Source organism: Sphaeramia orbicularis, chromosome 15, assembly GCF_902148855.1.
Source record: "Sphaeramia orbicularis chromosome 15, fSphaOr1.1, whole genome shotgun sequence".
NCBI lineage: Eukaryota > Metazoa > Chordata > Actinopteri > Kurtiformes > Apogonidae > Sphaeramia > Sphaeramia orbicularis.
Window position 1 is genome coordinate 21,312,061 of NC_043971.1, and position 14,813 is coordinate 21,326,873.

Consider the following 14,813-nt stretch of genomic DNA (forward strand, 5'->3'; position numbering starts at 1 on the left):
ATCTCTGGACCTGCTGCTGTGGTCCTGCCTCTCTCCTGCCTTCATAGCCATCACTCACTTATCCATATAGTTATGATAGTGTTTATTATATAGTTCCATAGATGTTCTAGTTCAGTTATCTGTGCATCAGCTGCATCCATGTGTCTCCTCCTACTTCCCCCCTTCTCCCCCTCTCCCCTAGTCTCTCTCTATCTCTATCAGTCTCTCTTTTTCTCTTCCTTTACCCTCTCTCTTTAACCCCAACTGGTCAAGGCAGACGGCCATCCTCCAAAAGTCTGGGTCTGCTCGAGGTTTCTGCTGTTAAAGGGAAGTTCTTCCTCACCACTGTCACCGGTCACAAGTGTTTGCTCCTGGAGGATTCTGTTGGGTTTCTGTAAATTGGCTTAGAGTCTGGTTTTGACCAACTCTATATGTAAAGTGTCATGAGATAACTTTTGTTATGATTTGGCGCTATATAAATAAAATTTGAGAGAATTTGAGAACTACTGGTGCACGCCAAAGTTTTTGCACATATGGATGGACAGACAGACGGACGGATGATGAACTGATGACAATACCCTGCAGCCCAGGGTAAAAACTGAACATTAGTGGGGCTGTCACAAAATCTGGTATAAAACTATGACCTGGTCCACACCTTTCCAGAACTAACTTTGCATCCATCTCTCCAGTAGTTTTCTCAAAGTGCGAGTGAAGCTGGGCGTTGGAGTTAATTAACATGGCTCAAAAGATGTACTCTGCTGGAATAAGTACCCCATCCAGAGACTATATCAGTCATCATTCTTCTGCTATTTGCATGTTAACATTTCAAAGTTAATCCCCCACATGAAGGGAATCCAGTCTCTAAGCTACAACTGTGCACTTAAAATGGCAAGTTTTTTGACTAAAGAATACCTTCTTTCTTTTTACTATTATTGCAGTGATTTAGATATTTTACCACCACAACAACTTCTCACTGGCAATATTTGGCAAAGGTAGTGTGACTGCTTGTGCTTAGTGCCATCCAAAATCAGTGGGATTTGTTTACGGAAATCTAATTTGCAGCCCATCACTTGCTCTTTGATAGCCTGCACAGTGCTAACCAAGTGTGGAGATGGGTTTGGCTGTGAGACTACTGGTCGACTACTCCTGGGGAGGGTAACACTTGTGTTGAATCTTGTCCATTCTTGGAAATACTTCTCGAGCCTGCTGGAAATGAACAACTCTTCCTCTAAGATCTTAAAAAATTCATGTGTCAACCAATGATGATAACGTAGACCCACATTTCTATTCACATGAATCCCATGGCTTCACATTTTTTCCCACACAAAACACTTTCAGATTGTGTCATTTCCGACAATAAACACATGAATAACTTAAATGGTTCTGTCTCGTCTGTTGAATTTCTTTTCTTTTTTTTTTTTTACTTGTTTTGCTTGATGTGAAAATATGATCATGTTCAAAGTCATACATAAGTGGAAAAAGAGAAAACTCTTAAGGTTTCATAGACTTTGTATCATTCAGGTATTCAAGTGATTGAATGTAAAAATAATTTCAGCTACATGAAAAAAAATATGATTCATTCAAATGGAAATGCTGTACTTGTCCTTCAGTATGTCTAATTGGTAAAATACAGTCTACAATGAAATAACTAATCTACTTTAAAATACACCTTTTATAGAAGACTACTACTGCTAAGGCCTCTTAATGTACATCCTGTAATATTTAACAATTGCGGACTTACTGTACCTACTGGCGCCCTTGGCACCACAGCCCCCTGTTTGAGAATCTGCAGAAAATTTCATACTTTGACCAGGATTCAAACCCTAGTCTTTTGTGTTGCAGTCCAAAGTGTTACCTATTTAGCTAAATCTCCATTAGTCAGAACACCAACCTGTTTGCTATCTGATTGTTTACATCTAAGCAGGGGCGCCGCTATCAATTGTGGGCCCTATGAAAGTTTAACGTTGTGGACCTTTCATAAAATTCAATATCTTGGCAATTTGTCGGAGTGGGGGGTGGGGGGGTGGGGTCACACTTACACTAGCATGAAACAAAACTGAAACTTAACCGGCTTTCAATGTCTGACTCCCGACTTCTATGCCTCTATCATACAACGGATCTTACACAAACTTTTCACTACTTCTAGCCTGTATCCACTGGACCCCCTCCACTGCTCTATGGGCCCCCCACAAATGCTGGGCCCAATGAATTTATTATGTTTGCCCCCCCCTTATCAGTGCCCCAGTGTCTAAGCTTCAGGGTTAATTAAAATTAAAGTCTATATTCTGTTGTGAAATATGACCGTAATGCACAGTATGTGATGAAAACAAAGCAAGCAGTCCTGTTCGTATACATAGCAGCCCCCCCCTCCATTATTTTTGGATCTGCCACTGTTTAATCATATTTCTGAATCACATTGCTTATATTCTGCATTGATCTCATTGTACTGGAGAACTAAGATTGCCCGCAACCTTCATAAATGACAGACTGACGACCAAAGTCACCATAAACTCACTACTCTGCTCTTTTTTTTTTTTTTTTTTTTTTTTTTTTTTATTGCTTTTCTGCTACATACCTTTCAGTTCATCTGAATATGAGCCTCTAGTTCAGTGTTTTTCAACCTTGGGGTCAGGACCCCACGTGGGGTTGCCTGGAATTCAAATGGGGTCACCTGAAATTTCAAGTAATTGATAAAAATAAAAAAAACAACAACTTACAAATAAAAAATCTATGGTGAGTTGACAGAGACAATCCCAGTCCATAAAAGACATGACAAACTCTGAAGCTGAAACTGAAGCACTGTGGTACTGTTTATTCAGCCTTGTAAATCCAAGCTGGACTGACTGTACATATCCTGACCAAGGAAAATAAAATTCTCCCTTTGTGCAGTAATCTACACCTGGCTTTTCTGCCTCTGTCCACAATAATATACATTATATAGACTAAATGTCATCTAAAATTAATGTTTATTTGCAAAAACAAACTAATTTTAGAAAAAAAAAAAAAAAAAGTCTCTGTTTTGAAAGTCTGGGGTCGCCAGAAATTCATGACGTCAAAATGGGGTCACGGGCCAAAAAAGGTTGGGAACCACTGCTCTAGTTGTTAATGAACACTGTTATCTTAATATAGTGACTAATAACTTGAGTTACACTGACAGGTCATACATAATTCATCATACTATTACAGTTGTGTTCATACGTTTACATACTCTGACAGAATCCGCATTGGGACGGTCTTGGAAGTTCCGACATGATAATGACCCAAAACACAAGGCCAAGTCCACCTGTCACTGGCTACAGCAGAAATAAGTGAAGGTGAAGGAGTGGCCACCTCAGTCTCCTGACCTCAGTATCATTGAGACACTTTGGGGAGGTCTCAAACATGCAGTTCATGCAAGAACAGCCAAAATCTTAACCCTTTATCGGGCAAGTGACTATTTTTGGTAATTTCCACAAACATTAAATATGGGGCCAATCCCGTGCTCCAGTGAGGTCAAGAAGCATGTTGGATTTTATAACACTATACAGTGATTCAGAGAGATTTTATAGAAATTTTGAAGCTGTAAATAGTGAATATGAGTGGGTTTTTTTTTTCAGTTTATAATATTTTAACAGTTATTTTATTGCATGTGTTTATTTTTTAACAAGTGCTGCTTGGATGTTTTCAGTCAAGAGGAGGTAGATGATCACGTCCAGTAACATACAAAGGTTGAAATTTTGAATTTCAGAGTATTTCAATGAGTGCCCTATAAAGGGTTAAAGCACAGGTGTCAAACATGCGGCCTGGGGGCCAAATCTGGCCCGCCAAAGGTTCCAATGTGGCCCACAGGATGAAAGTGCAAAAATTAACCTGAACAGTCCAGGTTGTCAAAATCATTTTGGTTCAGGTTTCACAGACCAATGTGATCTCCAGTCAAAATAATAACACAATAACCCATAAATAATGACAACTATAAATTTTCTTTGTGAAAAATTATGTGGAAAAAATTTAAGTGAAAAAAATAACATTACACTGTGAAAATATTTACATTTACAAAACTATTCTTTCACAATAAAATGCAAATCAATACATAAACAAAAACAAAGATGAACAACCCGAAATGTTTAACTTTAACAATATTCTGCCTGTTACTAAATGTTTTGTGCATTTATAGATCCACTGTGATCTGTAGTTGTGTTAATAATAAGAGATGGAATATTGTAGAAATTGTTCAAATTTTAGTTCCAAACTCCAAAATTTTAACAATATTCTGCCTGTTACCAAATGTTTATGTAACATTGTGTGTAATGTACATGTTTAAATAATAAGTCAAGGCATAATATTGTTAAAATTGCACTAATTTTTCAAATGAAATTTCTGTTTTTTCAGGTTATTCACATCTTTTTTGTAAAATGTAAATATTTTCATAATTTAATTGCCGTTTTTTTGTACTAAAACAAAAAGAAAAACTTGTATTTGTCATTATTTATAGGTTATTAAGTCATTATTTTGCTGGTCTGGCCCGCTTGAGATCAAATTGGGCTAAGTATGGCCCCTGAAAAAAAATGAGTTTGACACCTGTGGGTTAAAGGAACTGAAGGTGTTTTGCTGAGAAGAATGGGCAGCTTTACCATCTGAGAAAATAAAGTGCCTCATCCACAGCTACCTCAAAAGACTTCAAGCTGTCATTGATATTAAAGGGGCCAATACAGAGGATTAAGAACGAGGGTATGTAAACTTTAGATCAGAGTCATTTGGATAGTTTCTATTGTCAGTATGATTTGTAAAAAAAAAAAAAAGGCACATTTGTTTGATAATAAATGGCTTCACCCAACCACCAGCTACAAGTGAAAGAAACGTTTTTGTATTATCATTCATATTCTCTGACAAATGTAAACTGTACATATACAAAAGAAGGAATAGCTATTACATAGAAACCACCGCAAACAGACACAAAACCTGATGGTTCCTTCAAGAATAATTCTACTTTGGTAGTTGTCCATTAAAAAAATACATAGTTAGTAGTTTTTTAAGAGAAAATATAAGTGTCTGCAATGGTCTTCTACAGCAAAATACTAAACTCCCCCTAAACAGCACTGAACAGACTGTCCAGATAAAGCTGTCTCACCATGAGATGTTTTCCTCTCTGGTCTCTTAAGTAACCTTTGATAAGAAGTGATCACAGACCGGCAGAGATAGTAAACATGAGTGTGCCGTGTGCAGTTAACTGGCATTACTTTAAAGCATCTCCGGGCTCTGAAGTGTGAGTTTTCCTTACCTCAAGTTAACTTCTGCTTAAAAAATTATTTATTACTGGCAGCCTACTTTTAATGAACTTCAGTTGTTGTAAGATATATAATTCAATGTTTTAAGTTTTAAGTTCCATGACTCTGTTAGACAGAGAAACATACTTTAGTTTCTTATCAGCATTAAATTTAATTATGCCCATAAATTGAAATAGAATCAAACCATGAAGCAGAAATATGATTTTCATACTGAAACTTTTATCAAAGTTTGAAGACTTAATTTTAAGGCTCATTACATGAACCTGTTCAGCCAGTCATTTAAATAACTGAACAAAAGAGAACAGTATATAACCAGAGGTCTATTAAGCAACAATAAGTGATGAGATCTAAATTGTAAAATAAAACAGAATGGAGCGCCGACATAATTAGTCCCATCGGAAAGCATCGTCAAAATTAAATAGTTTGTAATTACCTTGTGCATCAAAGGTGAACAAGGTTTTGTTCTCGTGTGTGTGTGAGAAGAACTCACAATAGAAATATTTGGCTATATGTAGACCTCTTTACTTTTTCCTGTGTCTACCTGAAGAATAAATGAAACAGCAGCTGTATCGGCTCAGCATAACTTACTATAACTTCCTGTAACTGTTTCAAATTTAAGGCCCTCTGGCATTTCAACTGTGAAACACACTATAGGACGTGATGTGGAAAACTCATTGAATGTTTCTGCTTTTTCAAGTAAGTCAGACTCCATTTAAATTCCTTTGAAAGTTTTCTCACACTGACATTTGAGTCTTTTTTGGCTCATCTTTGTCAGCTTAACCTTTAGGTTTTTGTTAATTTGGGAAAAATCTAAACTGTTGATTGGCTGTAACATTGATTATACAGGGTGGGGAAGCAAAATTTACAATATTTTGAGGCAGGGATTGAAAGACAGTGTATGACCAATTAGTTTATTGAAAGTCATGAGAATTTATTTGCCACAAGACAATTTACATAATAGAAAATGTTTTTATTCTATGTGTCCTCCTTCTCTCTCAATAACTGCCTTCACACGCTTCCTGAAACTTGCTCAAGTGTTCCTCAAATATTCGGGTGACGACTTCTCCCATTCTTCTTTAATAGTATCTTCCAGACTTTCTCGTAATAGTTTTGCTCATAGTCATTCTCTTCTTTCCATTATAAACAGTCTTTATGGACACTCCAACTATTTTTGAAATCTCCTTTGGTGTGACGAGTGCATTCAGCAAATCACACACTCTTTGACGTTTGCTTTCCTGATTACTCATATGGGCAAAAGTTTCTGAAAAGGTATGGATAGTAGTGTTAGGTATGATTATGACATCAATATATGTTTGGTTTCAAAACAATTGACGAAGTGCCTGCTGAGAAAAAAACAACTAAATGTTCATTGTAAATTTTGCTTCCCCACCCTGTATATGGGTCTTTTCATTAGAAATCAGGGTTTGCATTCATTTTTCATTGCATCTGTGTTCAGTTTTCCAATGACAACTTTTCATGAACAAATTATTAGAAGCCTTTTTATATAAGTTCAGAGTGAGGTAAATTTAATTCTTCAATCCTGCAAGCGACAAACAGAAAATTCCATCCATGTGGTAGGATGAAGGTTTTGACAAAATGACAAATCTATCCGCAAGGCCGGATTATGAAATAATGAAAAAAATATGGATTGCTGGATTCTTAAACACCTAATAAACAAAATGGATATTTGATCATTATTGTAGGCTGGAGAAAGCTTTAGAAACCCTCAGGTCTGTCTAATGTGTATGAGAAGTCAGTAAGACGCATCAGTGGACTCAGGCAAACGATGTCATATCCTGCAGGTACAGTATGGCCTCACAGCGGTGTGTGCACAGCGACATATCACAGTCCTCTACATGCACCATACAGCACCAGTCAACACATACTCTAACTCAGTGGTTCTCAAACTTTTTACTGTGGAATACCCTCTGAAATGTATTTTTTAGCCAAGCATCCCCAACTCTCGCTTCAGCCTTTTTGATTGAAAAAACTGGGTAAAATTTGTTCCTGTGCCAAAGGTGTCTGTTTTATTTTCAAAACGTTGTAAACCAACAACATATATTTAACTGTAATATACTAAAAATAACAAATCTTTATAGGTAAATTTTGTGTGCAAAATATAAAGTAAAAAGTGCCGTCTTTCATCGATTGGAAAAATAAACCAATTGGTCCTTAATGAAAAAATTAAGCTTTCATCAGCAAAAAAAAAAATTTTAAAAATGACATACTCAAACTCATCTTGAATAATACAAAATATAATTGTTCTTAAAATGTTACCAAAGCTTAGGGGTGGGGGCTCTGAGTTTTTAAAAATACTGAGTGTCAATTTTATTATATGAATGTATTTATTGTGTTTTATATTTCACCATTAATTGTCATTCATTACCCTACCCTGTATGCTTTTGGTTCAGTTTGTCTGTTTGTTAACACTCTAGCTACAAAACTACTCCTTGAATTCATTCCAAATTGGGTTTCTAGATTGCCAGTGACCCAGAATAGATCTCATTACATTTTAGGAACAGTAGGTCAAAGTTAAAATTTTGTATGAATTTTTAAAATCTTGTTTTCCATTTACTTATAATGGGCGAAATTTCAAATGTCTGTAGCAGCAAAACTATTGGTTGAATTCAAACCAAATTGGGTTTATAGATTGCCAGTGACCCAGAATAGATGTGGTTATATTTTGGGAAAAGTAGGTTAAAGTTTACATTTGTTATGAATATTTTAAATCTCTTTTTTTTTTTCTTTCCATTTACCTATAATGGGCGAAATTTCACATGTCTATAAAAACATTAATTTTGTTACAGTTTACATCAAACTTGGCACATATATAGAGGCAATTGATATGCTGACATCATCACATGCACAGACATGATGACATCAGCTGGATCGATGCCAAAATAAGCTATAACACGTGTGAGAGGCGGGGTTTGTTGTGGCTGGCACCACTTGTTACCTCCTCCAGGAGGTATTGTGATCACTTTGCTTTGTGTTTGTTTGTTTGTTAGCAACTTCACGGGAAAACTATTACAACCATCTTCACCAAATTTTACCCACAGATAGGCCTAGGCCCTGGGATGAACTCATTAAATTTTGGGCCAAGTAGGCCAAAGTTCAAGGTCACAGCAAGGTCACAAAATCTACAATTTTTCTATCTCTCATCATTGAGCAATTTTCAAAAATTCATAAAAAATTCATAACAACTCTGATTAGCCTCCAATTTGATACACCCATAGTTTATAACAATACCTTGTATCTGGCACAAAATTGTCCACATTCACTGTAGAATGTGGACTCTGTGGACATTTCAATTTAACATTAAAAATCCCATTTACGACACATTTTTCATTATAACTCAACAAATGTTGATTGGAATTTAATATAATTTGACATACACATGACTGGTACCAAGCTTCAAGTTTTTCTGCTGTATGGAACAATCTTGAAACTGTTTAATTACCTCTGCCAAGAAGGTTATGTTTTTGCCGGCATTGGTTTGTCTGTCTGTCCGTGTGCAAGATAACTCAAAAAGTTATGGACGGATTTGGAGGAAAATTTCAGGAAATGTTGATACTGGCACAAGGAACAAATGATTAACTTTTGATGGTGATTGGGGGGGGGGGGGGGGGCACTGATCTGCCTTGGCAGAGGTCTGCGCTCTTCGAGTGCTTTTCTAGTTTCTTTTGTATTCAGTACATGATGACTTATTCAGATTCAGATTCAGATTCAAGTTTATTTGTCATTTCAGCTTATAAAAATACACAGAAATGAAATATTGTACTCAGGTCCCCGACTGTCAGCAGCATTTAGTTAAAAATAGTATAAGTTACTGATAAAATGTTAAAAATAATAAAATACTGATTAAAAAAAAAAAAAAATAGCAATAACAATAACACCCCCCCTAAAACTTACTAATAAATAACTAAAAAAAAAAAAAAAGTTTTATTTATAAAGTGTAAAGTATAAAGAGTAAAGTGCCAATTTAAAAGTGCATTCTGGGCTCAAAGTTCAGCAGGAGTTCATCATTCTAACTGCCTCTGGATAAACACTGTTTCAATGTATTTTTCCCCAAAATTTTTCAAGTACCCCTTGGGCTTCTTCAAAGTACCCCTGGGGGTACATGTACCCCCATTTGAGCTCATCTCCAATACAACCTATACCTTCTCTGCACATCTGACATGTCTTCAATATGTGTGAATATTTGCAAGTAGCTTTATTCCGTGAGATGAGGAGATTAATAATTAATGGATACCTCACAAAAATAGAAGAGAAGAGTTCACGCTGGGAAGGAAACACTAAATATCATAAACTGTCAAAATGAGTCTTCCTCCTGCCAAATCTAAACACAAGTTGTGAAAACACAGAGATGACGGCTCAAAGTAGATTAATAAACTGCAGGTACTGTGTTAGAGAAATGTACAACTACTTCTACTGAGTAATTAAAAATAAATGAATGAGTGATGACTATTCCAAAACTTTGGTTCTGTGATGTTGTTTTTCACTAAATCTGTACAAACATTTCTTACTACTCTAAAAATCTATCTGAGACTTCTAGGAATCTGGAGCAGAAAAATGATGAGTGACCCATCATTAATCATTGGGTTTGCTTCTGCGGGGGGAGACAGATGTAAACAAACATGGGGACACGAGGGCTTTATTTATTGCCTCCTGTTCTATTATGAAAGAGGAAAAAAAATAAACTGTCTGTGGTCACAAATAGTGTACTATTGTCAGAGAATATTAAATCATTTCTTTCTTGCATCAAACTTTCATTAAGCAAATAAAAAACTGTATTGACTAATGTTGAATTCCATTTATAACTGGAAAGGTTAAATAGTGGCAGATATGTGATAATCAAAATAAAGCACAAGCAAGGAGAAGTGTTTTTATAAATCCGTCTGTCTTTAAGTGTCTTTGCTTGTGTCTTGTTTTTTGTTTTGTTTTTTTTCCAATTGTATCCTGCTGTTGTGCCCTTCTGCTTTGTCTGTCAAAGCACTTTGTAAACTCATTTTTTAAAGGTGCTATATAAATAAAAGTTATTATTATCATCATTATTATTATTAAATTAATATTATAATACTAATATACAAGCAAATTTCAGGCATTTTGGTGTTGAAAAGCTCACTGGTGGATTTTTTTCTTTGTAAAATTATACCAAATTATTAAATTAATCTATCTATCTATCTATCTATCTATCTATCTATCTATCTATCTATCTATCTATCTATCTATCTATCTATCTATCTATCTATCTATCTATCTATCTATCTATCTATCTATCGACCTAGAATTACTTTCCGCTGACTTCCAAATGAATTTTCTCTACATCCAACTTTCATTTTTACTATAATTATTATCCAGTTTTGCTGTTTTTCAGTGAAATTCAGATATTTTCCAGTATTTGATTTGCTGATCATGTAAATATTAATAAAAGTGCAGCGTAAATCCAAAAATCATTACATTAAAACAAAGAAAACTGAAGAAAAGAATAATATTTCATTGAAACATATCATTAACTGAACATAAAACAAGCATCTACTACCACTGCCATTTGTCAAACTACATTAGTTTTATTGGTGAACAAAGATGAAGAAGATGATAGAGTTTCATCGTTTACTACGGAACCTCAGAAGGTCCAAAAAAGACACATCAGATGCCACTAAAAAGCTGAGAAACTGCATTTGGCCTGAATTATTAACCCATAAAGACCCAAACATCCACTTTTAACTAAAACTGTCTACTGATATAAACTGTTTAATACCTGTCGATCCACTAATTCTATCAATACATGTAAATAATTGATGTAAAATGCAGTTTGTCATCTTTTCATGGTCATCAGACGTGACTTGTGAATTTTCCTCGGGATTAATAAAGTATCTGTCTGTCTGTCTGTCCGTCTGTCTGTCTATCTATCTATCTACAGGGGTTGGACAAAATAATGGAAACACCTTAAAAAATCAACAAAATATAATTTAATATGGTGTAGGTCCGCCTTTTGCGGCAATTACAGCCTCAATTCTCCGAGGTATTGATTCATACAACTTGTGAACTTTCCAAAGGAATTTTAAGCCATTCTTCAGTTAGAATACCCTCCAACTCTTTTAGAGACGATGGCGGTGGAAATCGACGACTTACTTGAATCTCTAAAACTGACCATAAATGCTCAATAATGTTGAGGTCTGGGGACTGTGCCGGCCATACGAGATGCTCAACTTCATTAGAATGTTCTTCATGCCATTCTTTAACAATTCTAGCTGTATGGATTGGGGCATTATCATCTTGAGGTGAAGGTGTTTCCATTATTTTGTCCAACCCCTCTATCTATCTATCTATCTATCTATCTATCTATCTATCTATCTATCTATCTATCTATCTATTGACCTAGAATTACTTTCCGCTGACTTCCAAATGAATTTTCTCTACATCTATCTTTCATTTTTACTATAATTATTATCCAAAAAGTTATTATTGTCATCATTATTATTATTATTATTAAATTAATATTATAATATTAATATACAAGCAAATTTCAGGAATTTTGGTGTTGAAAAGCTCACTAGTGGATTTTTTTCTTTGTAAAATTATACCAAATTATTAAATTAATATTAATGTTTAATATGAATGTTAATCTGGCTACTAACCTGCCTGTTTTGTCTATCTATCTATCTATCTATCTATCTATCTATCTATCTATCTATCTATCTATCTATCTATCTATCTATCTATCTATCTATCTATCTATCTATCTATCTATCTATCTATCTATCTATCTATCTATCTATCTATCATTTCCCTTTAGTGCTGAATGGCAAACAATTAAGGAGAACATTTAGCAATTGCAAAAAAAACCCCCAAAATCTCAACTATTAAATTACAAATGAAAAAAGAAAACTATTTACTGATGCTTTGTTTCAACATCACTGTAACTGCTATATTATTGTCTATTTACACCCTTATGGATGTGATATTTGCCATGGTATATAAGGAAATATATTTACCAGAACTATTAATAAATACAACAGAAATTGTCTGCACAGCAGTACATGCCATTCCTTTTTACTCCAGAGCTAAACGTATACTACATCCCTATGGCAACAGCTGAGGCTGCAGAGGCTCAGAGGCAAAGATGAAAATAATTATCAAAATTTATTTCACCAAGGAAAAGGCTGAATTTACTGAAGCCTAAATAGAAAACAACACTGTGAGGGCTTGAACACCATCATCCAGCAATGTGCTGACTGAGGAATCTGCAACAATGTGCTGATTGCACTGTACTATCACTCAAGGGAACATGCTCCTTAATGATGGGTGAAGAAGAGAAAACAGAAGGTGACGAATAGTGTGCTTAAACTGTGATTTATATAAACAAGATTACCCATTAATCATGTCATTGTAATGACTTCTGACCTCAGCATGGAACCGTTTCGATGTACAGTTAAATTATACATTACTGAGATTACAGAGCCTCTTAGACAAAACACACTAAATAATGATCAGACAGCTGAGATCTAGCAGCTGCCAAAGACTGCCTAACACAACAAGATAAAAGATGCTTCAAGGCATATGTCAGTATGTCACGTGGGAAACAGAAATGACACTTAATAATAAAGTAAAGCATAATTATTCATGATAAGGGTGGCATCACAGCTGCAGATTTTTATTGAACAAATGATGCATATTGACACCTGACTAGCCGAAGTGAGGAACGCTGTAACCTAAGGAAGCACTTCTTTAATCATCATTTCTCGTTTCTATTGTCTAAGTGGGTCATACTGACTTTTAGAAAGCTAAAAGAATAGCAAAGAAGGCCTCAGAAGTTTCAGAAATGTCAAAAAAGAGAAAATCCTTCAGCTGAAGTTACAAGACATTATATGCACCAAACCTATAGATCTATTATATCAAGACACTTTATTGAATGAGCAGAAAATATAGATGGACTGACAAAACAAAACCCAAAGAGAAAATGTGATCCAGGTGGAATTGAAATGTCATCATCGATTAATCACATCCATGAAAGTAAGTAGATACAGTACTAGGCTGATTTATTAGTAAGCAGCCTCAACTCTTACCGTCAAAATTATTTCTGACATTCAATATGCAAAAAGAAAAAAAAAAAAGACTACTCTGATGGCAGTGGAAAATAACACGATAATACCTTCCCAGTGACACACGAAATTAAGTATTTCAGTCACAGAAGAGATGGGACATCTTACTATCAAAACATTTCAATTAATTCCAGTCGATGCTCAAAAACAAAATTTGACAAATCACACTTTGATCACACGTGAAATATCAAAAACATTGAACAAGAAGTTGGAGGAGGACGAATGCCTTTTGTGTTGTTGTGAAAAGTTGCAATGCTGATGTTACACATAGTACTAAAGCAAATATTTTGTATGAGTTCTAGTTGGTTTGAGCCAATCCAAACTGTATCCTCTGGCCGTTTGCTCTCTTGGGGAACCCTGTTTCCTCAGATGAGCTTAGAGCAACAGAAAAAGTAATGACTTGTACTATGCTGTGCGTAGGCCTAATAATAAAAGCTGCTTCTGTGGGAATTGGGCCATGCGTGTCAGGTTCTGCTCTCCAGAGTAGCAATACCTCCGAGATTTCCCCCCTCTCTCAACTGGGGAAGGATAAATTGATGATACAGTGTGGAAGACAAATGAAATTAATCTTCCCAGTACCTGACAGGAATTGGCTTTAGATAGTGCGAACACACATGCGCTCTCACACACACACACACACACACACACACACACACACACACACACACACCTACACGCACACACGCGCTGAAATAGCTCGATATCCGTCTGGGTGGAAAATAAGACAAATGGATTGAAGTAAAACAACAATAGCGTTCTGAGACTAAAGAGGCTGAAGAAATAAAGGCAACTAACAGACACTGAGAAGTTTTCATCAGATAAAAGAGGTGACATAAATTTATCTCTTGTTAGCTTTACTGAAAAGCAGCCACTGTATCTTGCAGAGGCAGGCAAGCTAATTAAAAGCCAGCATTGTGAAGCTGTTTTTACACTAAGCCAGATCTGTGTCAGAGTTGCCTCAATAGCACCCAGCCGCAGCAGTCACGATAAGCTTTTTAGCCTCTCATATTGATCTTGATGTCACCTAAGGGCAAAAGAGCTACCTGAGTATCCAGGGCGACAGACACACTTGAAGCCCCCGGGCTTGTTGATACAGATGCCCTCGTGTAGGCAAGGTGACACTTCACACTCATTCACATCCAGGTCACACAGCGGTCCAAAATAACCAGGAGGGCAAACGCACTGGAACCTAAGAAAATTGTGAGAATACTCAGTCATTAAGAAATAAAGCACACATGATTACAGACCAACATGTAAGACTATGGGCAGGTATGATATTTTTCTTACCTGTAAAATTATATTCTGAAGTAAAAAAAACATGCAAAATACTGTACAGCGATCATGCTTAATATGAAGTTAGGAAAAATTAGGTGCACCCTAAATAACTCTATCGATAAATTTTACAAAATATGCGTGAATATGTTGCCTAGCCTGGAACTTTTAATACATTTTAGGTGTTTATATT

General features: G+C 35.6%; 1 protein-coding gene across 1 annotated transcript in view; it reads right to left on the bottom strand.

Moving 5' to 3' along the window:
- eys (eyes shut homolog) overlaps nucleotides 1-14,813 on the bottom strand; it is a 348,044-nt gene that overhangs the window by 159,793 nt on the left and 173,438 nt on the right. The window contains 1 exon segment of the mRNA XM_030156655.1: nucleotides 14,392-14,537. Within this exon segment, the coding sequence (XP_030012515.1) occupies nucleotides 14,392-14,537 (146 nt within the window).